The sequence below is a fragment of the Salmo trutta genome, chromosome 13 (genome assembly GCF_901001165.1).
Source record: "Salmo trutta chromosome 13, fSalTru1.1, whole genome shotgun sequence".
In the NCBI taxonomy this organism is placed as follows: Eukaryota; Metazoa; Chordata; class Actinopteri; order Salmoniformes; family Salmonidae; genus Salmo; species Salmo trutta.
Window position 1 is genome coordinate 90,575,083 of NC_042969.1, and position 25,243 is coordinate 90,600,325.

Sequence of the window (25,243 nt, forward strand, 5' to 3'; positions counted from 1 at the left end):
ATGTTAACATGCATGAAACCAAGGCTTTTACGGTTACAGAAGTCAACAAATGAGAGCACCTGGGGAGTGGGAGTGGGAGTGGAGCTAGGCACTCCAGGACCAGGATTAACCTCTACATCACCAGAGGAACAGAGGAGAAGTAGGATAAGGGTACGGCTAAAGGCTATAAGAACTGGCCGTCTAGCACGTTCAGAACAGAGAGTAAAAGGAACAGGTTTCTGGGCACAATAGCATAGATTCAAGGCATAGTGTACAGACAAAGGTAAGGCAGGATGTGAGTACATTGGAGGTAAACCTAGGCATTGAGTAATGATGAGAGAGATATAGTCTCTAGAGTCGTTTAAACCAGGTGATGTCATCGCATATGTAGGAGGTGGAACAACATCGTTGGTTAAGGCATATTGAGCAGGGATAGAGGCTCTACAGTGAAATAAGACAGTAATCACTAACCAGGACAGTAATGGACGAGGCATATTGATATTAGAGAGAGGCATGTGTAGCCAAGTGAACATATGGGTCCAGTGAGTGGTTGGGCTGACTGGGGACACGGCGATTTAGACATTTAGCAGGCCAATGCTAACAAGCTAACAGTTAGTAGGCCGGGGCTAAACAAGCTAGCAGCTAGCAGACCGGGGCTGGCAAGCTAGCAGTTAGCAGACCGGGGCAGGCAAGCAAGCAGTTAGCAGACCGGGCTAGCAGTTAGCAGACCGTGGCAGGAAAGCTAGCAGTTAGCAGACCGGGGCAAGCAAGCTAGCAGTTAGCAGACCTGGGCTTGCAAGTTAGCCTTTGGGGGATGTCGCAACGGGGGTAAGTTTGTTTTTGCCTCTTCGTGACGTCGATAGACCAGTCGTGGAATTAGTAGGATTCCAAGTAGCTCTAGGTAGCTAGCAGGCCGCGGTTAGCAGAATGGGCCTTCAGCAGACGTCACACCTGAGGGGCCTGTTGGAATTCTCGGGCAGATTATGTCGGTATTCCAGTCGTAGAGGATCGGCGGGGTTCCATGCCCCGTACCGGCAGTAGAAGGGGTCCGGATATTGTAGCCCGGGGCTTCGGTGGTAGCACAGGAGCCCTGGCAGGGCTAGCTTCAGGCTAATTGGTGCTTGCTCCCGGGTGGAAACGCTAGCCAGGAGCAGTCACCCGGGATTGCGGTTAGCTAGTTGCGAAGATCCAGATGAAAATGTTCAGAGTTTGCGGTAGGAATCCGGGGATATGGAGAAGAAAAAAAAATATATATATATAGGTCCGTTATGCTCTGGTTTGAGTCACGTTGTTCGAACTGGCGGGAGCTTTCCGAGCTAAAGGTTAGCTGATGACCGCTAGCAATGGTTTGCTGACTGATAGCTGGTAGGTAGTTAGCTGACTAGCTTCAGTTGAGGGATTCCAGATCCGAAGGAAATAGAAATACTTTAGAAAAAAAACTGATCCACATCACATTGGGTGAGGCGGGTTGCAGGAGAATATTTAGAAGTTGAGGTTTAGAAAAATATTTAAAAAAGATATGCGAAGAAAAAGATGTAAAAAGATATATACAAGGGACACGACAGGACAAAGACGTCTGACTGCTACGCCATCTTGGATTATGCTATGATGGATTGCGCATCGAATGAGAAAATGTCTCCATATCAGAATCAGCATCCAAATCACCTTTATCAGAATCACCTTTAATTGTCAAGTACATGTAACTGTACCGGGAATTTGACTTGCATATACAGATATATCAAAGGAGGGAATGTCTCTATATACAGTATGGTTGGTATGAGGGAATGTCTCTATATACAGTATGGTTGGTATGAGGGAATGTCTCTATATACAGTATGGTTGGTATGAGGGAATGTCTCTATATACAGTATGGTTGGTATGAGGGAATGTCTCTATATACAGTATGGTTGGTATGAGGGAATGTCTCTATATACAGTATGGTTGGTATGAGGGAATGTGTTTACATACAGTATGGCTGGTATGACTGGTGTACTCACTGTACTCACTGGTGTACTCACCCCATTATTTCTATTTCTACTTTGCACTTTCTTCTACTACAAATCTACCATTCCAGTGTTTTACTTGCTATATTATATTTACTTTGCCACCATGGCCTTTTTTTGCCTTTACCTCCCTTATCTCACCTCATTTGCTCACATTGTATATAGATGTATTTTTCTACTGTATTATCAACTGTATGTTTGTTTTACTCCATGTGTAACTCTGTGTTGTTGTATGTTGTCGAACTGCTTTGCTTTATCTTGGCCAGGTCGCAATTGTAAATGAGAACTTGTTCTCAACTTGCCTACCTGGTTAAACAAAGGTGAAATAAATAAAAAATAAATAAATAAAACTGTCTTTCCTGGTCTTTGCAGAGCTAGGTGTGCTGGCTGGTAGTGTGTGAGTTGCTAGTGTGTGAGTTACCGTACTCACGATCTTTCTTGGTCTTGGCGGTGCTAGGTGTGCTGGCTGGTAGTGTGTGAGTTGGTAGTGTGTGAGTTGGTAGTGTGTGAGTTACCGTACTCACGGTCTTTCTTGGTCTTGGCGATGCTAGGTGTGCTGGCTGGTAGTGTGTGAGTTGGTAGTGTGTGAGTTACCGTACTCACGATCTTTCTTGGTCTTGGCGGTGCTAGCGGTTGATGCAGGGCCCTGGCCGATACTGTTGAAGCCTCTGACTGTGATGACGTACACACTGTTCCCCTCCAACCCTGTCAGCACCATAGACGTCTCGTTCCCGGCTGTCTTCTTCTTCTTCCCTGACTCCTGCTCACTGTCCTTCCTGTAGCTCACCTGAGGGAAAGGAAGAGTTGGGCAAGGTTCTTTCCAATGACTGTTTTCTTTATCCTAGTATTTAGTACAGAGGTGAAATGTAAAAATCTCTGAGAATATAGTACATGCACAAAAACAAGAACACAAACGTGCACGAATGCACACACACACACACACACAGACAAACACAGACAGGCACACACACACTCACCTCGTATCCTCGTGGTCTCCCAGGACCAGGGTTGATCGGTCTCCAAGTGACCTTAATTTCCTTAGAGGAAATGCTGGAAGCTTTCACCTCAGATGGGGCATCCCTGGGCTCTGTGGAGGGAAACACACACACACATAGTCAACCTTAGAAACCCCAGGAATTATGATGTCACACTATAACTGCTGCTAGCTCTTCTATCTGTATACAGAATGATGCATAGTGTGGAAATGTAGATATTTACACTACAGACACTAATACAGAATGATGGATAGAGGTGTGGAAATTGAGATATTTACTCTATAGACACTAATACAGAATGATGGATAGAGGTGTTGAAATTGAGATATTTACACTACAGACACTAATATGATTAATGACAGGGATATCATTATAATGAGGGGATTTAAAAGGCATACTATGAACATCAATCAGTATATATTCATCACAGTAAACATCAATCAGTTGTCATGACTCTCCTGTGAAGATCTGAAGGATCAGATTACAGTGGGTCCGCACTACAGCACCCTCACTGACAGGCTCAAGGTTACCAGACAGTGTTCAGACTGACAGGCTCTGTCATGACTCTCCAGTTCAGATCTGAAAGATCAGGTTACAGTGGGTCCACTCTACAGTGCTCTCTCCCGCAGAGGGGGAGAGGGATGGAGTTGGCCGTTTTATGACAGTCATAAATACCTTGTAGAAACTCCGCCTTTGGGCTTTGCAGGAGGAGGGGAAAGAAACCACATTGTTTCAAGGAGATTCCTCCCGCCAAAACCGTAACATCACAAGGTTGAATAATTAAACAATATTTCTGTAATCCAAACAGTTGGAATGGTCCGTGGGTACGGACAGTCTGCAGATGTTTAAGTACTTTAGTCTAGTAAACTCGACCGAGGACGAGAAGACAAAGAACAATTTACTCTCACCACTATACTGTAGACAACTCTATTCTAACGAACAGAGCCCGCTGAACAATGCAGGGTAGACCTATGGAGGATCCGTCCTCACAGACACTCCGAAACCTACTACAACTACAAAGGACGTGGTGACTTCTGTTGGACAACCAGAGATTTTCTGTCGAATTACTCCCCGTAGATGGATTGAGTGTTTTCAACAGAGAGACAGCAAAGACAGACACACGTAAATATGTATTTTGCAATTATTTCGAATGAGCAGACGTTCATGTGCAAAGTATTCTTTGTTCTGCTTTGCTGTATCTTGGCCAGGTCACAGTTGTAAATGAGAACTTTCTCTCAACTGGCCTACCTGGTTAAATAAAGGTGAAATAAAAAAGAAAATCATTTTCTTTTCCATCAGCATAGTTATCAGCTGTATGTACGTTAGTGAAGTCCTTTGTCTTTTCTCCTGCTCTTTCTTACATGCCCCTCCCTTTCCCTCTCTTTTGAATCGACCATTTTGTGTAACAAGCCATCATATCGGTTTAGTCCACTAGGGGCTTTTCATTGCATTGTGTCGTAATCAATGTTTAAGCTTTCCTGTTTGTGTGTTTTTGTAATTCTGTATTATTATTTAGTTAGTTGGTAAATAAATAAAGTATTAAGCCAATTTGTATATCGCTGATTCATCATTTATGCTGGGGTTCGTGCAGATATCCAAGAGTTTTGAAACATTCAGAATGAGACTGATATGAGGTAATAAGAATGAATTAATTGACTGTGACTGAGAGATATTTATATGTTTAGAGTTTAGTCGGGAGATAGTAACTCGGTAAATAACTATTCACATATCATAGCATATCAGCCATTCATACTGTATATGGTATTTCAATCCCAGGGAGGTCAGAGGATATGTTGGAATAAAGTGATATGTTGAAAGTGGTCATTCCAAGGGAAACCTTATTCCAAGTCCTTCCATGGAGGGCTGTGTCTGCTGCTTGCTGTTATTTCTCCAATAAACAACCTCTCTGACAGAAAAGGGCCTGTGTGGCATCAATATGAGTCAGAAATATTAATTCCAGGTATACCATTCTAAAAGGACGTATTTGGGTGTTTTTGGAGCCTTTGTTCATGTTTTTTTCAGGGCGCCCATACTACACAATGAGGATGGGGAAGTGATTTGCTGTTTGGGGTAAGTTTTACAAAAAATAGTGAAATCACAAACAAAAGGTGTCTGGACCATTCTATAACATACCATTTACACAGTGACGTGTATTCATGGATACCAAGTGAAACCAGACTGCCCCCAAAAATTGACCAATAATAAAATAAAAAAAACATGTACAATTATTTATCTTTCATCTCTCTGTGTTTCATAATTTTAGTTCAATTCGCAAGAAGCTGAATGTATCTCACTGGAGAAAGCATCCGAGCGAGGGAAACAGCGTCCATATGTGTAGCCCATCTATCTGATGCTGTCTGGTCAAAAAGAGTAGCATTAAATGCAATGGAAGCTAGCGAGCATTTGGCCTCCCTTGATAAAAAAAGAAAGAAAATAATACCCAATCAGTGTTGAGCTAAACTGAGTGAGCCCAATCGTGAATGCTCCTGGAGCACCAAAAAAAAGTGTCAAGGGAAGCCAGTTTGGTTTTGGCTTCACATCAATCACATCACATCAAAAGCAAAATGTCATTACTGACAGAAAAAAAATGAATTGTTCAATCTCATTGTGTTGTTGTCTTCCGGTGGCTAGCTAGCTAGCTAAAATTGGCCCTTTCCTAAATTAGCTATGAGTGGAGATATGGATTTGGACTTGTGGTTTTACTTAATTCTCCATACTGGCCAATGATTATAACAGTGATTCTGATCCAAACATAAATTCATACATTGTGGCCACTTGCCTGAGAGGATGGAAGTTCAATATGTAGCTAGATGTAGTAGGCTAATGTTAACTAGCTGACCTGTCGCATCGTTGCCCTTGACAGGAAGTTAGGCTAACGAGCAAGCATTTTAGCCAGGTTGCCTAGGACAACAACAACTAAAAGCATGTACTGTATGACAGAGTTGTAGATTGTTTTGGCAACATGAAAGAGAGGAGGATGGCAAGCACAAACACACACACACACACACACACACACACACACACACACACACACACACACACACACACACACACACACACACACACACACACACACAAACACACAAATCAGTACCATGGACAGCCACATCATATTTAGCTTATGTTGAATGGACTAAATAGTTTTTGGGATATTTTATTTGTTACCAGTGGTGAAAAAATGACCCAATTGTCATACTTGAATAAAAGTAAAGATACCTTAATAGAAAATGACTCAAGTAAAAGTGAAAGTCACCCAGTGGAAGTATGACTTGAATAAAAGTCTAAAGGTATTTGGTTTTAAATATATTTAAGTATCAAAAGTAAATGTAATTGCAAAAATATATTTAAGTATCATATCAAAAGTAAAAGTTAAAGTACAAATACTTTCAAATTCCATATGTTAATCAAACCAGACGGCATAATTTTCTTGTTTTTGAAATTCACGGATAGCCAGGGGCACACTCCAACACTCAGAAATCATTTACAAACGAAGCATGTGTGTTTAGTGAGTCCGCCAGATCAGAGGCAGTAGGGATGACCAGGGATGTTCTCTGTTTAGTGAGTCCTCCAGATCAGAGGCAGTAGGGATGACCAGGGATGTTCTCTGTTTAGTGAGTCCGCCAGATCAGAGGCAGTAGGGATGACCAGGGATGGTATCTTGATAAGTGTGTGAATTAGACACATTTCCTGTCCTGCTAAGTATTCAAAATGTAACGAGTACTTTTGGGAGTCAGGGAAAATGTATGGAGGAAAAAGTACATTATTTTATTCATGAATGTAGTGAAGTTAAAGAAAAGTTGGCAAAAATATAAATAGTAAAGTAAACTCAGTCACTCTATAAGACCTGGACAACCAGGTGAGGGGAGTTCCCTGGTTCAGTCACTCTATAAGACCTGGTCAACCAGGTGAGGGGAGTTCCCTGGTTCAGTCACTCTATAAGACCTGGACAACCAGGTGAGGGGAGTTCCCTGGTTCAGTCACTCTGTAAGACCTGGACAACCAGGTGAGGGGAGTTCCCTGGTTCAGTCACTCTGTAAGACCTGGACAACCAGGTGAGGGGAGTTTCCTGGTTCAGTCACTCTGTAACACCTAGACAACCAACCAGGTGAGAGGAGTTACTTACTAATCAGTGACCTTAATTCACCAAACAAGTACAATGATTGGAGGACTAAGTGTAGGAGGTCCTTTAACATTTCCAAAACCAACAAATCAACCCATTGCCTAGACGACTAAGATGTGCTCTTTGATCTTTAGACTTCTGAGATCACAGGACATGACATAATAACTCATAGGACATGACATAATAACTCTTCGGGACATAAAATAATAACTCATAGGACATGACATAATAACTCTTCGAGACATAAAATAATAACTCTTAGGACATGACATAAGAATTCCTTGGACATGACCAGAGAACTTCTAGGACATGACATAAGAATTTCTTGGACATGACATAAGAACTCCTAGGACATGATATAAGAACTCTTGAGACATGACATAATAACTCCTAGGACATGACATAAGAATTCCTTGGACATGACATAAGAAGTCCACCCCTCAGCAGACACTAGTATATTAGATAAACAGGGGGTAAAGGAGCCACTTCTCTTTGAAGATCGTCAACCTTCCCAACCCCTGTAAAGCCATCCTTAGACGTGTGAGTGCAAGAACTCACCCCCCTCTGCAGAGTACACAGTGACAACTCCACTGAAGGGTCCGTCTCCCTTGTTGTTGTACACGCCCACCTTCACTTCGAAGGGGGTGAGGGGAGGGAAGGTCTCGTCTCTGTACTTGTATGTAGTGGAATCTGCTGATGTCACCATCTTCTCCTTCCAGCCTCGTGTACCATTGGCTCGGAATGCCACGATGTAGCCAAAGCCCTCGCCATTCTGGAACTCCTCAGACACAGGCTGGAAAACAAGGAAAGAGATACAGTTTTATTTGATTGGACATAAAACCCAAATCAATAACCACAACATTGGTCATTTAAATAGCTGAATACATTTATTTACATTCATAAATTAATTCATCTGTTCAAATATCAGCCCAGCCTGCTGTAGATATTAATAATGGTATTGTATTCAAGTAGGATCCTTATAGGAGCCTATCTCGCCGCTCATATCTAGATTACAATATCATAATACAGATAGTTGTATCTAGAGCACCTTGTACCTAGAGCGCCTTGTATCAACAGCACCTTGTATCAACAGCACCTTGTACCTAGAGCGCCTTGTATCAACAGCACCTTGTATCAACAGCACCTTGTACCTAGAGCACCGTGTATCAACAGCACCTTGTATCAACAGCACCTTGTACCTAGAGCACCTTGTACCTAGAGCACATTGTACCTAGAGCACCTTGTACCTAGAGCACCTTGTACCTAGAGCACCTTGTACCTAGAGCACATTGTACCTAGAGCACATTGTACCTAGACCACCTAGAGCACCTTGTACCTAGACCACCTAGAGCACATTGTACCTAGAGCACCTAGATCACATTGTACCTAGAGCACCTAGATCACATTGTACCTAGAGCACCTAGAACACCATGTACCTAGACCACCTAGAGCACCTTGTACCTAGAGCACCTTGTACCTAGAGCACGTAGAGCACCTTGTACCTAGAGCACCTTGTACCTAGAGCACCTAGAACACCTTGTACCTAGAGCACCTAGAACACCTTGTACCTAGACCACCTAGAGCACCTTGTACCTAGAGCACGTAGAGCACCTTGTACCTAGACCACCTAGCATGTAGAGCACCTTGTACCTAGAGCACATAGAGCACCTTGTACCTAGAGCACGTAGAGCACCTTGTACCTAGACCACGTAGAGCACCTTGTACCTAGACCACGTAGAGCACCTTGTACCTAGACCACGTAGAGCACCTTGTACCTAGACCACCTTATACCTAGAGCACCTTGTACCTAGAGCACCTAGAGCACATTGTACCTAGACCACCTTGTACCTAGAGCACATTGTACCTAGAGCATCTTGTACCGAGAGCAAATCAAAAAGAGAGTAGAGATATGAGAGTACATGGAAATATCATCCCTTTAATCCTGCTTGGTTTGACCGCTGAGCTAAACATCTTGATGAATGCTTTTCCAACAGTCTTAAAGGAGTTCCCACATATGCTGAGCACTTGTTGGCTGCTTTTCCTTTACTCTGCGGTCCAACTCATCCCAAACCATCTCAATTGGGTTGAGGTCGGGTGATTGTGGAGGCCAGGTCATCTGATGCAGCACTCCATCACTCTCCTTCTTGGTCAAATAGCCCTTGCACAGCCTGGAGGTGTGTTGGGTCATTGTCCTGTTGAAAAACTAATGATAGTCCCACTAAGAGCAAACCAGATGGGATGGCTTATAGCTGCAGAATGCTGTGGCAGCCATGCTGGTTAAGTGTGCCTTGAATTCTAAATAAGTCAGACAGTGTCACCAGCAAAGCAACCCCACACCATCACATCTCCTCCTCCATGCTTCATGGTGGGAACCACACATGCAGAGATCATCTGTTCACCAACCAAAAATCCCCATGATATCTGCCCAGATAACATAGCTATACCAATCCCAATGATATCTGCCCACATAACATAGCTATACCAATCCCCATGAGAAATTCCCACATAACATAGCTATACCAATTCCCATGAGAAATTCCCACATAACATAGCTATACCAATCCCCATGAGAGATGCCCACATAACATAGTTATACCAATCCCCATGAGAGATGCCCACATAACATAGCTATACCAATCCCCATGAGAGATGCCCACATAACATAGCTATACCAATCCCCATGAGAGATGCCCATATAACATAGCTATACCAATCTCCATGAGAGATGCCCATATAACATAGCTATACCAATCCCCATGAGAGATGCCCATATAACATAGCTATACCAATCCCCATGAGAGATGCCCATATAACATAGCTATACCAATCCCCATGAGAGATGCCCATATAACATAGCTATACCAATCCCCATGAGAGATGCCCACATAACATAGCTATACCAATCCCCATGAGAGATGCCCATATAACATAGCTATACCAATCTCCATGAGAGATGCCCACATATAGTGCATTCGGAAAGTATTCAGACCCCTTCACTTTTTCCACATTTTGTTGTTACAGCCTTAATCTAAAATGTATTAAATACTTTTTTTCCTCATCAATCTACACATAATATCTCATGATGATAAAGCAAAAACAGGTTTTAACAAATTTTTGCAAAAAAAGAAGAAAAATATCACATTTACATAAGTATTCATCCCCTTTACTCAGTACTTTGTTGAAGCACCTTTGGCAGTGATTACAGCCTCGAGTCTTCTTGTGTATGACGCTACAAGCTTGACACACCTGTATTTGGGGAGTTTCTCCCATTCTGCTCTGCAGATCCTCTCAAGCTCTGTCAGGTTGGATGGGGAGCGTCGCTGTACAGCTATTTTCAGGTCTCTCCAGAGATGTTTGATCAGGTTAAATTCCGTGCTCTGGCTGGATCACTCAAGGACATTCAGAGACTTCTCCCGAAGCCACTCCTGCGTTGTCTTAGCTGTGTGCTTAGGGTCGTTGTCCTGTTGGAAGGTGAACCTTCACCCCAGTCTGAGGTCCTGAGCGCTCTGGAGCAGGTTTTCAATAAGGATCTCTCTGTACTTTCCTTGACTCTATACAGGAATATTAATAGCCTGTTCTGCATGGGAGACCAACTGATTCAGAACAGACTGCCTCTATACAGGAACATTAATATTGTGTTCTGCATGGGAGACCAACTGATTCAGAACAGACTGCATTTATTTAACCTTGATTTAACCAGCTAAGTCATTTAGAGCACATTATCTTTTACAATAAAGACCTGACCATGCAGTAGAGCAGATAAGTGCATCTCATCTAATCCAACTTGAACACTAATTGTAATGTTTGTCTCTAGCTTGGTGGACTAACACAGTCTTGTGGCATGAAGGAGACCCACGTTGACAGTCAGGTGTATAGGTGTGCCTCCCTTACAGTGGTGTAGTGGAGGGTAAACACACAATAAACACTGTTTACATATAGGTAAACCTCCCTTACAGTGGTGTAGGGGAGGGTAAACACACGTAAACACTGTTTATATATAGGTATACCTCCCTTACAGTGGTGAAGTGGAGGGTAAACACACGTAAACCTCCCTTACAGTGGTGTAGTGGAGGGTAAACACACGTAAACCCCCCTTGCAGAGGTGTAGTGGAGGGTAAACACACGTAAACCCCCCTTACAGAGGTGTAGTGGAGGGTATGGCCCCTATGACACAATACCATCATCTGTTTATCTATAAATCAAATGAATTTATTACATTTTGTATTAGTCGCATGCTTCGTTTCCATATCTTTTTTTCAATAACCTCTTTGGTGATGTGATTATATGAATGTCTGCAAATGAAACACTAAACAGACAGTAATTAAATCAAGATGTCACAAAGTCACAGCTGAATCCCAGTAGCTCCCCAGCTGTAATCTAACTTCTGTTCATTGTGATCAGCAAGTAACACTTTGGTGTTGTTTCTGAAGATATCCCGTCTCTCTATAACGCACAGGGTTTACTGGTGTTGTTTCTGAAGATATCCCGTCTCTCGATAAAGCACAGGGTTTACTGGTGTTGTTTCTGAAGATATCCCGTCTCTCGATAAAGCACAGGGTTTACTGGTGTTGTTTCTGAAGATATCCCGTCTCTCGATAAAGCACAGGGTTTACTGGTGTTGTTTCTGAAGATATCCCGTCTCTCGATAAAGCACAGGGTTTACTGGTGTTGTTTCTGAAGATATCCCGTCTCTCGATAAAGCACAGGGTTTACTGGTGTTGTTTCTGAAGATATCCCGTCTCTCGATAAAGCACAGGGTTTACTGGTGTTGTTTCTGAAGATATCCCGTCTCTCAATAAAGCACATCCAGGATTTACTTTTGGTAAATTCTTAGGGGTGTAAGCTATTGTGTGAACATTTTGTAAATGTTGATTGTTCATCTCTTGAGTTTGGTTTTCCCAATGTCAAACCTACCACCGTCTTTCTCACATTGAGAGGTTGGAAATGCGATATTCTGATTCCCTTACTATAGATACATGTGGATTGATTCTGATTCCCTTACTATAGATACATGTGGATTGATTCTGATTCCCTTACTATAGATACATGTGGATTGATTCTGATTCCCTTACTATAGATACAAGTGGATTGATTCTGATTCCCTTACTATAGATACATGTGGATTGATTCTGATTCCCTTACTATAGATACATGTGGATTGATTCTGATTCCCTTACTATAGATACATGTGGTTTGATTCTGATTCCCTTACTATAGATACAAGTGGATTGATTCTGATTCTCTTGCTATAGATACAAGTGGATTGATTCTGATTAACTACCTATAGATACATGTGGATTGATTCTGATTCCCTTACTATAGATACATGTGGATTGATTCTGATTCCCTTACTATAGATACAAGTGGATTGATTCTGATTCCCTTGCTATAGATACAAGTGGATTGATTCTGATTAACTACCTATAGATACATGTGGATTGATTCTGATTCCCTTGCTATAGATACATGTGGATTGATTCTGATTCCCTTGCTATAGATACAAGTGGATTGATTCTGATTAACTATCTATAGATACATGTGGATTGATTCTGATTCCCTTACTATAGATACAAGTGGATTGATTCTGATTAACTATCTATAGATACATGTGGATTGATTCTGATTCCCTTACTATAGATACATGTGGATTGATTCTGATTCCCTTACTATAGATACACGTGGATTGATTCTGATTCCCTTACTATAGATACATGTGGATTGATTCTGATTCCCTTACTATAGATACAAGTGTATTGATTCTGATTCCCTTGCTATAGATACAAGTGGATTGATTCTGATTAACTACCTATAGATACATGTGGATTGATTCTGATTAACTACCTATAGATACATGTGGATTGATTCTGATTCCCTTACTATAGATACATGTGGATTGATTCTGATTCCCTTACTATAGATACAAGTGGATTGATTCTGATTCCCTTACTATAGATACAGGTGGATTGATTCTGATTCCCTTACTATAGATACATGTGGATTGATTCTGATTCCCTTACTATAGATACAAGTGGATTGATTCTGATTCCCTTGCTATAGATACAAGTGGATTGATTCTGATTAACTACCTATAGATACATGTGGATTGATTCTGATTCCCTTACTATAGATACATGTGGATTGATTCTGATTCCCTTACTATAGATACAAGTGGATTGATTCTGATTCCCTTGCTATAGATACAAGTGGATTGATTCTGATTAACTACCCATAGATACATGTGGATTGATTCTGATTCCCTTGCTATAGATACATGTGGATTGATTCTGATTCCCTTGCTATAGATACAAGTGGATTGATTCTGATTAACTATCTATAGATACATGTGGGTTGATTCTGATTCCCTTGCTATATATACAAGTGGATTGATTCTGATTAACTATCTATAGATACATGTGGATTGATTCTGATTCCCTTGCTATAGATACAAGTGAATTGATGAATCACTTTAAACCAAACACTGATGTAACAACTGATCACTCATCTATGATGATCATTCATTTGGTCGGTATCACCAGTCAAGGATGACCATTCACTTGGAGGGCATCACAAGTCAATGTCCTCATGGCTTTATTACATGAGGACTTACTTTCTCGGGACTTGTCATTTTGAGTCATATTATTTCTGCCCTATTTCTCCCGGGCTATGTCCTAAACGATACCCAAGTCCCTATATAGTGTACTACATTTGACCAGAGCCCTATGGGTCCTGCCTTATTAGGGAATAAGGTCCCATTTGGAACGCATACCTGGCTCCAGATGCAGCTAAATGATTCTGGATATAAATCAGGAAGTCTGCTGCATGTCTGCGATCAATAGAGATTAATATTGAAACAGACAGAGCAGGAACGTGTGCGAGCTGCTTCTGGCAGCCAGAGTGTGTGAGAGGGCTGGGGCTGGGGTTGGGGCTGGAGTAGCCAAGGTAGTGGGCTCAGTCAGGTTATTAAGTAGGATGGATGTGTGTATGAGAGAGCTGGGGATGGGGCTGGAGCAGCCAAGGTAGTGGGCTCAGTCAGGTTATTAAGTAGGATGAATGTGTGTATGAGAGGGCTGGGGATGGGGCTGGAGCAGCCAAGGTTGTGGGCTCAGTCAGGTTATTAAGTAGGATGAATGTGTGTGTGAGAGGGATGGGGATGGGGCTGGAGTAGCCAAGGTAGTGGGCTCAGTCAGGTTATTAAGTAGGATGAATGTGTGTATGAGAGGGCTGGGGATGGGGATGGGGCTGGAGCAGCCAAGGTAGTGGGCTCAGTCAGGTTATTAAGTAGAGGGAATGTGGGTGTGAGAGGGCTGGGGATGGGGCTGGAGCAGCCAAGGTAGTGGGCTCAGTCAGGTTATTAAGTAGGATGAATGTGTGTATGAGAGGGCTATGGCTGGGGCTGGGGCTGGGGATGTGGCTGGAGCAGCCAAGGTTGTGGGCTCAGTCAGGTTATTAAGTAGGATGAATGTGTGTGTGGGAGGGATGGGGCTGGGGATGGGGCTGGAGCAGCCAAGGTTGTGGGCTCAGTCAGGTTATTAAGTAGGATGAATGTGTGTATGAGAGGGCTGGGGATGGGGATGGGGCTGGAGCAGCCAAGGTAGTGGGCTCAGTCAGGTTATTAAGTAGAGGGAATGTGGGTGTGAGAGGGCTGGGGATGGGGCTGGATCAGCCAAGGTAGTGGGCTCAGTCAGGTTATTAAGTAGGATGAATGTGTGTGTGTGTATGTGTGGCACTAGAAGGCTCTTAAGCAGGATGAATGTGTGAGTGTGTGTGCGTGTGTGTGATGGCTGCTCCCTCTCTAGGAGACTACTGAGTAGACCATTACAGATGCCCTCTCAGTCACCCAGACAGAGCCACTGAGGGAGAGACACCCAGCAGGCCTGCTACCACCCACAGAGGGGGAGACCCTAACTTAATACAGAGGATGACTGCTAGATTTTGGTCTGATAAACCTTTTCTGAGACTGGTAGAGGTGTGTTAGCTCCCACGAGTGAATGCCTAGACTTTAGCTCTGTGTGCTGTCACTGTTGGGGTTTGAAGTCATATATCCTCTCTCCTTGACCCCCTGTTTCTTCAGCCAGGATCTGAATATATCCTCTCTCCTTGTCCCCTTGTTTCTTCAGCCAGGATCTGAATATATCCTCTCTCCTTGTCCCCTTGTTTCTTCAGCCAGGATCTGAATATATCCTCTCTCCTTGTCCCCTTGTTTCTTCAGCCAGGATCTGAATATATCCTCTCTCCATGTCCCCCTGTTTCTTCAGCCAGGATCTGAATATATCCTCTCTCCTTGACCCCCTGTTCCTTCAGCCAGGATCTGAATATATCCTCTCTCCTTGACCCCCTGTTCCTTCAGCCAGGATCTGAATATATCCTCTCTCCTTGTCCCCCTGTTTCTTCAGCCAGTATCTGAATATATCCTCTCTCCTTGACCCCCTGTTCCTTCAGCCAGGATTGGAATATATTCTAAATGGTTCAGATCCCACTAGTTGTATATGTTGAAGTTTTACATAGTTTGGTCATTCTGTGACACTGTAGAGCCCATGCACCCGTAGCCAGCTTAGCCCTAGCAGCCCCCCCATAGCCAGCCTAGCCAGCCTAGCCCTCTGTAGCCAGCCTAGCCCCCCCGTAGCCAGCCTAGCACCCCCCGTAGGCAGCCTAGCCAGCCTAGCCCCCCCCGTAGCCAGCCTAGCCCCCCCGTAGCCAGCCTAGCCAGCCTAGCCCCCCCCGTAGCCAGCCTAGCCAGCCTAGCCCCCCCCGTAGCCAGCCTAGCCCCCTCCCAACCAGCCTAGCCCTAGCAGCCCCCCCCCCCGTAGCCAGCCTAGCCCCCCCGTAGCCAGCCTAGCCCTAGCAGCCCCCCAGTAGCCAGCCTAGCCCTAGCAGCCCCCCCCGTAGCCAGCCTAGCCCCCCCCGTAGCCAGCCTAGCCCCCCCCCGTAGCCAGCCTAGCCCTAGCAGCCCCCCCGTAGCCAGCCTAGCCCCCCCCGTAGCCAGCCTAGCCCCCCATAGCCAGCCCAGCCCCCCCGTAGCCAGCCTAAGCAGCCCCCCCGTAGCCAGCCTAGCCCCCCCCGTAGCCAGCCTAGCCCTAGCAGCCCCCCCGTAGCCAGCCTAGCCCTAGCAACCCCCCCATAGCCAGCCTAGCCCTAGCAGCCCCCCCCCCCGTAGCCAGCCCAGCCCCCCGTAGCCAGCCTAGCCCAAGCAGCCCCCCTGTAGCCAGCCTAGCCCACCCCGTAGCCAGCCTAGCCCCCCCATAGCCAGCCCAGCCCACCCGTAGCCAGCCTAAGCAGCCCCCCCGTAGCCAGCCTAGCCCCCCCGTAGCCAGCCTAGCCCTAGCAGCCCCCCCCGTAGCCAGCCTAGCCCCCCATAGCCAGCCCAGCCCCCCCGTAGCCAGCCTAAGCAGCCCCCCCGTAGCCAGCCTAGCCCTAGCAGCCCCCCCGTAGCCAGCCTAGCCCTAGCAACCCCCCCATAGCCAGCCTAGCCCTAGCAGCCCCCCCCCGTAGCCAGCCCAGCCCTCCCGTAACCAGCCTAACCCCCCAGTAGCCAGCCTAGCCCAAGCAGCCCCCCCGTAGCCAGCCTAGCCCCCCCCGTAGCCAGCCTAGCCCCCCTGTAGCCAGCCTAGCCCAAACAGCCCCCCCCTGGCCAGCCTAGCCCAAACAGCCCCCCCGTAGCCAGCCTAGCCCAAGTAGCCCCCCTCCCCACCTAGCCAAGTCTGATAATGACAGTTTGATGGAAGCTAATCCGTTTTCTAGGAACACCGTAGTTAATTAATCATCCAGCCATCGTGATTGGTCCTCACGGAGGATTGAGTTGTGAATTCCAACTCCATCCACCTCCACTCTCCCTCGGCAGAGCTGGATCATTTGGCTCACGCATGGAGGGGACACTATCATTCTAAAGCCTGTTGCAAATCATCACATTACATAATGACAGACAGACCTGATGCCAAGACGCCGACTGTGCAGGTGTTTGTCGCTTTATTTCATTTAGACCAAAATTTAATTCTGGCAGCTAACATTTTTCTATTAAATTCCTATCTTGTCTAATAGATTCCATTAAATGTGGAGCAGGTGATCACCTCTTTAGAACACACGCATCCAATGTGGTGCATCTCTCACTGTTTGAAATTCTCTCTTGTTCCATAACAAATGCTATCGTGTTACCTTCACATATTTTTAAGTAAATGTTATAAAGCATAATCATAACCACATGCAAAAAACACAAAGCACTCATGGATCAAGATAGCCATAACCGACACCATTTTGTGCTACTGGTACTTTTTGAACAAACATTTACAGTGGTTTGTAAAAAAAACTGTCAGCGTAGATCCAGATAAATGAACTGTCAGTGTAGACGCAGATATAGGTGTAATGATTATTCTGGTGGTAGTCTAATGACCTTCCTACGAGGTTCTTTTTTATTTTATTTATTATAATAAAAACTGTTTTAAATGTATTTCCCGTTTTTCTCCACAATATTGTGATATCCAATTGGTAGTTACAGTCTTGTCCCATCGCTGGAACTCCCGTACGGACTCGGGAGAGAAAAAGGTTGAGAGCTGTGCATCCTCCGAAACACGACTCCGCCTTGCCACACTGCTTCTTGACACAATGCTAGCTTTATCCGGAAGCCAGCCGCACCAATGTGCCTGGAGGACAAACTGTACACCTGGTGACCGTGTCAGCGTGCATGCGCCTGGCCCACCACAGGAGTCACTAGAGTGCGATGGTACAAGGACAACCCGGCCGGCCAAACCCTCACCTAACCCATACGAAGCTGGGGAAATTGTGCGCCACCTCATGGGTCTCCCAGTTGCGCCCGGCTTCAACACACCCTGAGATCGAACAAGGATCTGTAGTGACGCAGCTAGCACTGCAATACAGTGCCTTAGACCACTGCGCCACTCGGGAGGCCTCTTCCTGAGAGGTTCACTGCTGAAAAGCAGAGCACCGCCTAACAGCAGAGCACCGCATAATAGCAGAGCACCGCCGAACAGCAGAGCACCGCCTAACAGTAGAGCACCGCCGAACAGCAGAGCACCGCCGAACAGCAGAGCACCGCCTAACAGCAGAGCACCGCCTAACAGCAGAGCACCGCCTAACAGTAGAGCACCGCTGAACAGCAGAGCACCGCTGAACAGCAGAGCACCGCCTAACAGTAGAGCACCACCTAACAGTAGAGCACCGCCTAACAGTAGAGCACCGCTTAACAGCAGAGCACCGCCGAACAGCAGAGCACCGCCGAACAGCAGAGCACCGCCTAACAGCAGAGTACCGCCTAACAGCAGAGCACCGCCTAACAGCAGAGCACCGCAGAACAGCAGAGTACCGCCTAACAGCAGAGCACCGCCTAACAGCAGAGCACCGCAGAACAGCAGAGTACCGCCTAACAGCAGAGCACCGCCTAACAGCAGAGCACCGCAGAACAGCAGAGCACCGCCTAACAGCAGAGCACCGCCTAACAGCAGAGCACCGCCTAACAGCAGAGTACCGCCTAACAGCAGAGTACCGCCTAACAGCAGAGCACCGCCGAACAGCAGAGCACCGCCTAACAGCAGAGCACCCCCTAACAGCCCAGATAAACATACTACTATCTAGAACAGACCACTGCTGAACAGCTCAGATAAACATATGGAACCTGGGCTGATAAATATCTTACTATCTAGAACCTGGGCTGATAAATATCCTACTATCTGGAACCTGGGCTGATAAATATCCTACTATCTGCAACCTGGGCTGATAAACATCCTATTATCTAGAACCTGGGCTGATAAACATCCTACTATCTGAACCTGGGCTGATAAATATCCTACTGTCTGGAACCTGGGCTGATAAATATCCTACTATCTGGAACCTGGGCTGATAAATATCCTACTATCTGGAACCTGGGCTGATAAATATCCTACTATCTAGAACCTGGGCTGATAAATATCCTACTGTCTGGAACCTGGGCTGATAAATATCCTACTATCTAGAACCTGGGCTGATAAACATCCTACTATCTGGAACCTGGGCTGATAAACATCCTACTATCTAGAACCTGGGCTGAAAAATATCCTACTGTCTGGAACCTGGGCTGATAAATATCCTACTATCTGGAACCTGGGCTGATCAATATCCTACTATCTGGAACCTGGGCTGATAAACATCCTACTGTCTGGAACCTGGGCTGATAAACATCCTACTATCTGGAACCTGGGCTGATAAACATCTTACTGTCTGGAACCTGGGCTGATAAATATCTTACTATCTAGAACCTGGGCTGATAAATATCCTACTATCTGGAACCTGGGCTGATAAATATCCTACTATCTGGAACCTGGGCTGATAAATATCCTACTACCTGGAACCTGGGCTGATAAATATCCTACTGTCTGGAACCTGGGCTGATAAATATCCTACTATCTGAAACCTGGACCTATGACACCCATAATTCTACACTAAGGTGTAGTTCTCCTCAATGTGAATGTTATCTTCCTTCTTTGCGAACCAAATGGCACCCTATTCCTTATATAGTGTACTACTTTTTAAAAGTGGCAGTAATAAAGCCTCTCTTGAAAAAGCCGAATCTTGACCCAGATATTATAAAAAACTATCGGCCTATATCGAATCTTCCATTCCTCTCAAAAATTTTAGAAAAAGCTGTTGCACCGCAACTCACTGCCTTCCTGAAGACAAACAATGTATACGAAACGCTTCAGTCTGGTTTTAGACCCCATCATAGCACTGAGACTGCACTTGTGAAGGTGGTAAATGACCTTTTAATGACGTCAGACCGAGGCTCTGCATCTGTCCTAGTGCTCCTAGATCTTAGTGCCGCTTTTGATACCATCGATCACCACATTCTTTTGGAGAGATTGGAAACCCAAATTGGTCTACATGGACAAGTTCTGGCCTGGTTTAGATCTTATCTGTCGGAAAGATATCAGTTTGTCTCTGTGAATGGTTTGTCCTCTGACAAATCAATTGTACATTTCGGTGTTCCTCAAGGTTCCGTTTTAGGACCACTATTGTCTTCACTATATATTTTACCTCTTGGGGATGTCATTCGAAAACATAATGTTAAATTTCACTGCTATGCGGACGACATACAGCTGTACATTTCAATGAAACATGGTGAAGCTCCAAAATTGCCCTCGCTAGAAGCCTGTGTTTCAGACATAAAGAAGTGGATGGCTGCAAACTTTCTACTTTTAAACTCGGACAAAACAGATATGCTTGTTCTAGGTCCCAAGAAAGAAAGAGATCTTCTGTTGAATCTGACAATTAATCTGGATGGTTGTACAGTCGTCTCAAATAAAACTGTGAAGGACTTCGGCGTTACTCTGGACCCTGATCTTTCTTTTGAAGAAAATATCAAGACTGTTTCAAGGACAGCTTTTTTCCATCTACGTAACATTGCAAAAATCAGAAACTTTCTGTCCAAAAATGACGCAGAAAAATTAATCCATGATTTTGTTACTACTAGGCTGGACTACTGCAATGCTCTACTTTCCGGCTACCCGGATAAAGCACTAAACAAACTTCAGTTAGTGCTAAATACGGCTGCTAGAATCCTGACTAGAACCAAAAAAATTGATCATATTACTCCAGTGCTAGCCTCCCTACACTGGCTTCCTGTTAAGGTAAGGGCTGATTTCAAGGTTTTACTGCTAACCTACAAAGCATTACATGGGTTTGCTCCTACCTATCTTTCCGATTTGGTCCTGCCGTACATACCTACACGTACGCTACGGTCACAAGACACAGGCCTCCTAATTGTCCCTAGAATTTCTAAGCAAACGGCTGGAGGTAGGGCTTTCTCCTATAGAGCTCCATTTTTATGGAATGATCTGCCTACCAATGTGAGAGACGCAGACTCAGTCTCAACCTTTAAGTCTTTACTGAAGACTTATCTCTTCAGTAGGTCCTATGATTAAGCATAGTCTGGCCCAGGAGTGTGAAGGTGAACGGAAAGGCTGGAGCAACGAACCGCCCTTGCTGTCTCTGCCTTGCCGGTTCCCCTCTTTCCACTGGGATTCTCTGCCTCTAACCCTATTACAGGGGCTGAGTCACTGACTTACTGGTGTTCTTCCATGCCGTCCATGGGAGGGGTGCGTCACTTGAGTGGGTTGAGTCACTGACGTGGTCTTCCTCTCTGGGTTGGCGCCCCCCCTTGGGTTGTGCCATGGCGGAGATCGTTGTGGGCTATACTCGGCATTGTCTTAGTACGGTAAGTTGGTGGTTGGAGACATCCCTCTAGTGGTGTGGGGGCTGTGCTTTGGCAAAGTGGGTGGGGTTATATCCTGCCTGTTTGGCCCTGTCCGGGGGTATCATCGGATGGGGCCACAGTGTCTTCTGATCCCTCCTGTCTCAGCCTCCAGTATTTATGCTGCAGTAGTTTATGTGTCGGGGGGCTAGGGTCAGTCTGTTACATCTGGAGTATTTCTCTTGTCTTATCCGGTGTCCTGTGTGAATTTAAATATGCTCTCTCTAATTCTCTCTTTCTCTCTTTCTGTCTTTCTCTCGGAGGACCTGAGCCCTAGGACCATGCCTCAGGACTACCTGGCATGATGACTCCTTGCTGTCCCCAGTCCACCTGGCCGTGCTGCTGCTCCAGTTTCAACTGTTCTGCCTGCGGCTATGGAACCCTGACCTGTTCACCGGACGTGCTTGTTGCACCCTCGACAACTACTATGATTATTATTATTTGACCATGCTGGTCATTTATGAACATTTTAACATCTTGACCATGTTCTGTTGTAATATCCACCCTGCACAGCCAGAAGAGGACTGGCCACCCCTCATAGTCTGGTTCCTCCTAGGTTTCTTCCTAGGTTTTTGCCTTTCTAGGGAATTTTTCTTAGGGAGTTTTTCCTAGCCACCGTGCTTCTTTCACCTGCATTGCTTGCTGTTTGGGGTTTTAGGCTGGGTTTCTGTACAGGACTTTGAGATATCAGCTGATGTACGAAGGGCTATATAAATACATTTGATTTGATTTGATTTACTTTTGACCATGAACCCTAGGTGATATATAGGGACATAGCCCCAGTGACAGTTGGACCTGCATAATGTACTTAATAAGAATATCCATCACCTACATCTACATCTGGTCCCTCATTCCCCAGTCAATAGCACCTTTAACTGCCCCCATTTCATATGCTACAGCTTTGTTCACTTGACTACACCTCCTTTCCTCTGCACAATCACAATGCAGCATCCCAAATGGCACCCTATTCCCAATATAGTGCACTACTTTTGAACAAATCCTTATGGGCCCTGGTCAAAAATAGTTCACTAGGTAGCCATTTGACACTCAGCCAATTCTCTATCCCCACTACTCTTCAGATAGAGCCAAAGGTGCTCTCTCAGATGACAAACATTGCACGCTAATATGGTGGTAACATGGTGGGAGAATGATGACGTTTTGTAGCAGCATTGTAAAGAAGAAGAGGGACAGCAGATGTTCCTAAACATCCCTGCATGGCTTTATGAGGGATTGGATGGAGACTGAAGGTTAATGATCATTACTGCTCTCTATGGAGACCACAGCTTCATAATCATTCATTCCACACTGCTGCAGATAAGACAAAAAAAACTGCAGGCACCACACACACTAACTAAAATCTACCAACAGAACTGTCTGCACACAACAATACACTCCATCAGATGTCAACAAACATGTAACAGCTTTAAATAATGCTGTAGTAACAGGTTTGTCCCTTGTGGAGTTTTTCCTAGCCACCGTGCTTCTTTCACATGCATTGCTTGCTGTTTGGGGTTTTAGGCTGGGTTTCTGTACAGCACTTTGAGATTTCAGCTGATGTACGAAGGGCTATATAAAAATAAATTTGATTTGATATAAGCAGGTCATCTGAAACAAACACCACTAACTGCCATTTGGTACGACATAATCTTGTAAGAGATCGTACCAAATATTACCCACATTTTCCACTAAATAACAGCTAAATATGAACTGAAACTGACTACTGAATAAACCAAATCACTGCAGAGGCAAAAACTACTTCCCTTCACAAGAAGGGAAAAACTACTTAGAATCAAAATAAATAACAATTTATTAGATTCATATAAACGTTTTACATAGTAAGAGAGGGATATAGCAATTGTTTAGATATGCAATTAAGCCATACAGTATGCCAGAACCACACATTATGTTGGGATGATATCCATGTGATTGTGTTGGGCTGATGTCCATATATTTATATTGGGCTGATATTGATGTGATTATGTTGGGCTGATATTGATGTGATTATGTTGGGCTGATGTCCATATATTTATGTTGGGGTGATATCCATGTGATTATGTTGGGCTGGTATCCATGTGATTATGTTGGGGTGATATCCATGTGATTATGTTGGGCTGATATCCATGTGATTATATTGGGCTGATATTGATGTGATTATGTTGGGCTGGTATCCATGTGATTATGTTGGGCTGATATCCATGTGATTATGTTGGGCTGATATCCATGTGATTATGTTGGGCTGATATTGATTTGATTATGTTGAGCTGATATCCATGTGATTATGTTGGGCTGATGTCCATATGATTATTTTGGGCTGATATCCATGTGATTATGTTGGGCTGATATTGATGTGATTATGTTGGGCTGATATTGATTTGATTATGTTGAGCTGATATCCAAAATATTATGTTGGGCTGATATCCATGTGATTATGTTGGGCTGATATTGATTTGATTATGTTGAGCTTATATCCATATATTTATGTTGGGCTGATATCCATATGATTATGTTGGGCTGATTTTCAAGAATATTATGTTGGGATGATGTCCATATATTTATGTTGGGCTGATATTGATTTGATTATGTTGAGCTGATATCCATATATTTATGTTGGGATGATATTGATTTGATTATGTTGAGCTGATATCCATATATTTATGTTGGGCTGATATCCATATATTTATGTTGGGCTGATATCCATGTGATTATGTTGGGCTGATATTGATGTGATTATGTTGGGCTGGTATCCATGTGATTATGTTGGGCTGATATCCATGTGATTATGTTGGGCTGATATCCATGTGATTATGTTGGGCTGATATCCATGTGATTATGTTGGGCTGATATCCATGTGATTATGTTGGGCTGATATCCATGTGATTATGTTGGGCTGATATCCATATATTTATGTTGGGCTGATATCCATGTGATTATGTTGGGCTGATATCCATATGATTATGTTAGGCTGATATTGATGTGATTATGTTGGGCTGGTATCCATGTGATTATGTTGGGCTGATATCCATGTGATTATGTTGGGATGATATCCATGTGATTATGTTGGGCTGATATCCATGTGATTATGTTGGGATGATATCCATGTGATTATGTTGGGCTGATATCCATGTGATTATGTTGGGCTGATATCCATGTGATTATGTTGGGCTGATATCCATGTGATTATGTTGGGGTGATATCCATATGATTATGTTGGGCTGATATCCATGTGATTATGTTGGGCTGATATCCATGTGATTATGTTGGGATGATATCCATGTGATTATGTTGGGCTGATATCCATGTGATTATGTTGGGATGATATCCATGTGATTATGTTGGGCTGATATCCATGTGATTATGTTGGGCTGATATCCATGTGATTATGTTGGGCTGATATCCATGTGATTATGTTGGGGTGATATCCATATGATTATGTTGGGCTGATATCCATGTGATTATGTTGGGCTGATATCCATGTGATTATGTTGGGCTGATATTGATGTGATTATGTTGGCCTGATATCCATGTGATTATGTTGGGCTGATATCCATGTGATTATGTTGGGCTGATATCCATGTGATTATGTTGGGCTGATATCCATGTGATTATGTTGGTGTGATATCCATGTGATTATGTTGGGCTGATATCCATATCAATGTGTAGCGAGTTTATTCTTATGTACTGTATTTTGTTGTGTCCTTGAGTAGTGGACATCAGATCACTATATTCTCCATACAGAGTCCTTACAGTTGTTGGGTTCTTATTTTTCAGAGTAAATAACCCACAGACACTAGAAAAGCTTTAACCAAGTTTATTCTTCCCAAAGGTTCTGTACAGCTGAAAACAGACAGCAAAACATTTCAGACATCACAGTTTATATACATCCTAGTTAAGACACTCCTCTTCCTTACAGTTT

At 44.2% G+C, this 25,243-nt stretch overlaps 1 protein-coding gene across 1 annotated transcript in view; it reads right to left on the reverse strand.

Annotated features, from left to right (window-relative positions):
* Positions 1 to 25,243, reverse strand: part of LOC115206740 (contactin-5-like) — a 503,383-nt gene that overhangs the window by 15,321 nt on the left and 462,819 nt on the right. The window contains exons 19-21 of the mRNA XM_029773946.1: positions 7,656 to 7,890; positions 2,960 to 3,069; positions 2,586 to 2,769 (exon numbers count right to left, since the gene is read on the reverse strand). Of these exons, the coding sequence (XP_029629806.1) occupies positions 2,586 to 2,769; positions 2,960 to 3,069; positions 7,656 to 7,890 (529 nt within the window). The remainder of the gene's footprint in view (positions 1 to 2,585; positions 2,770 to 2,959; positions 3,070 to 7,655; positions 7,891 to 25,243) is intronic.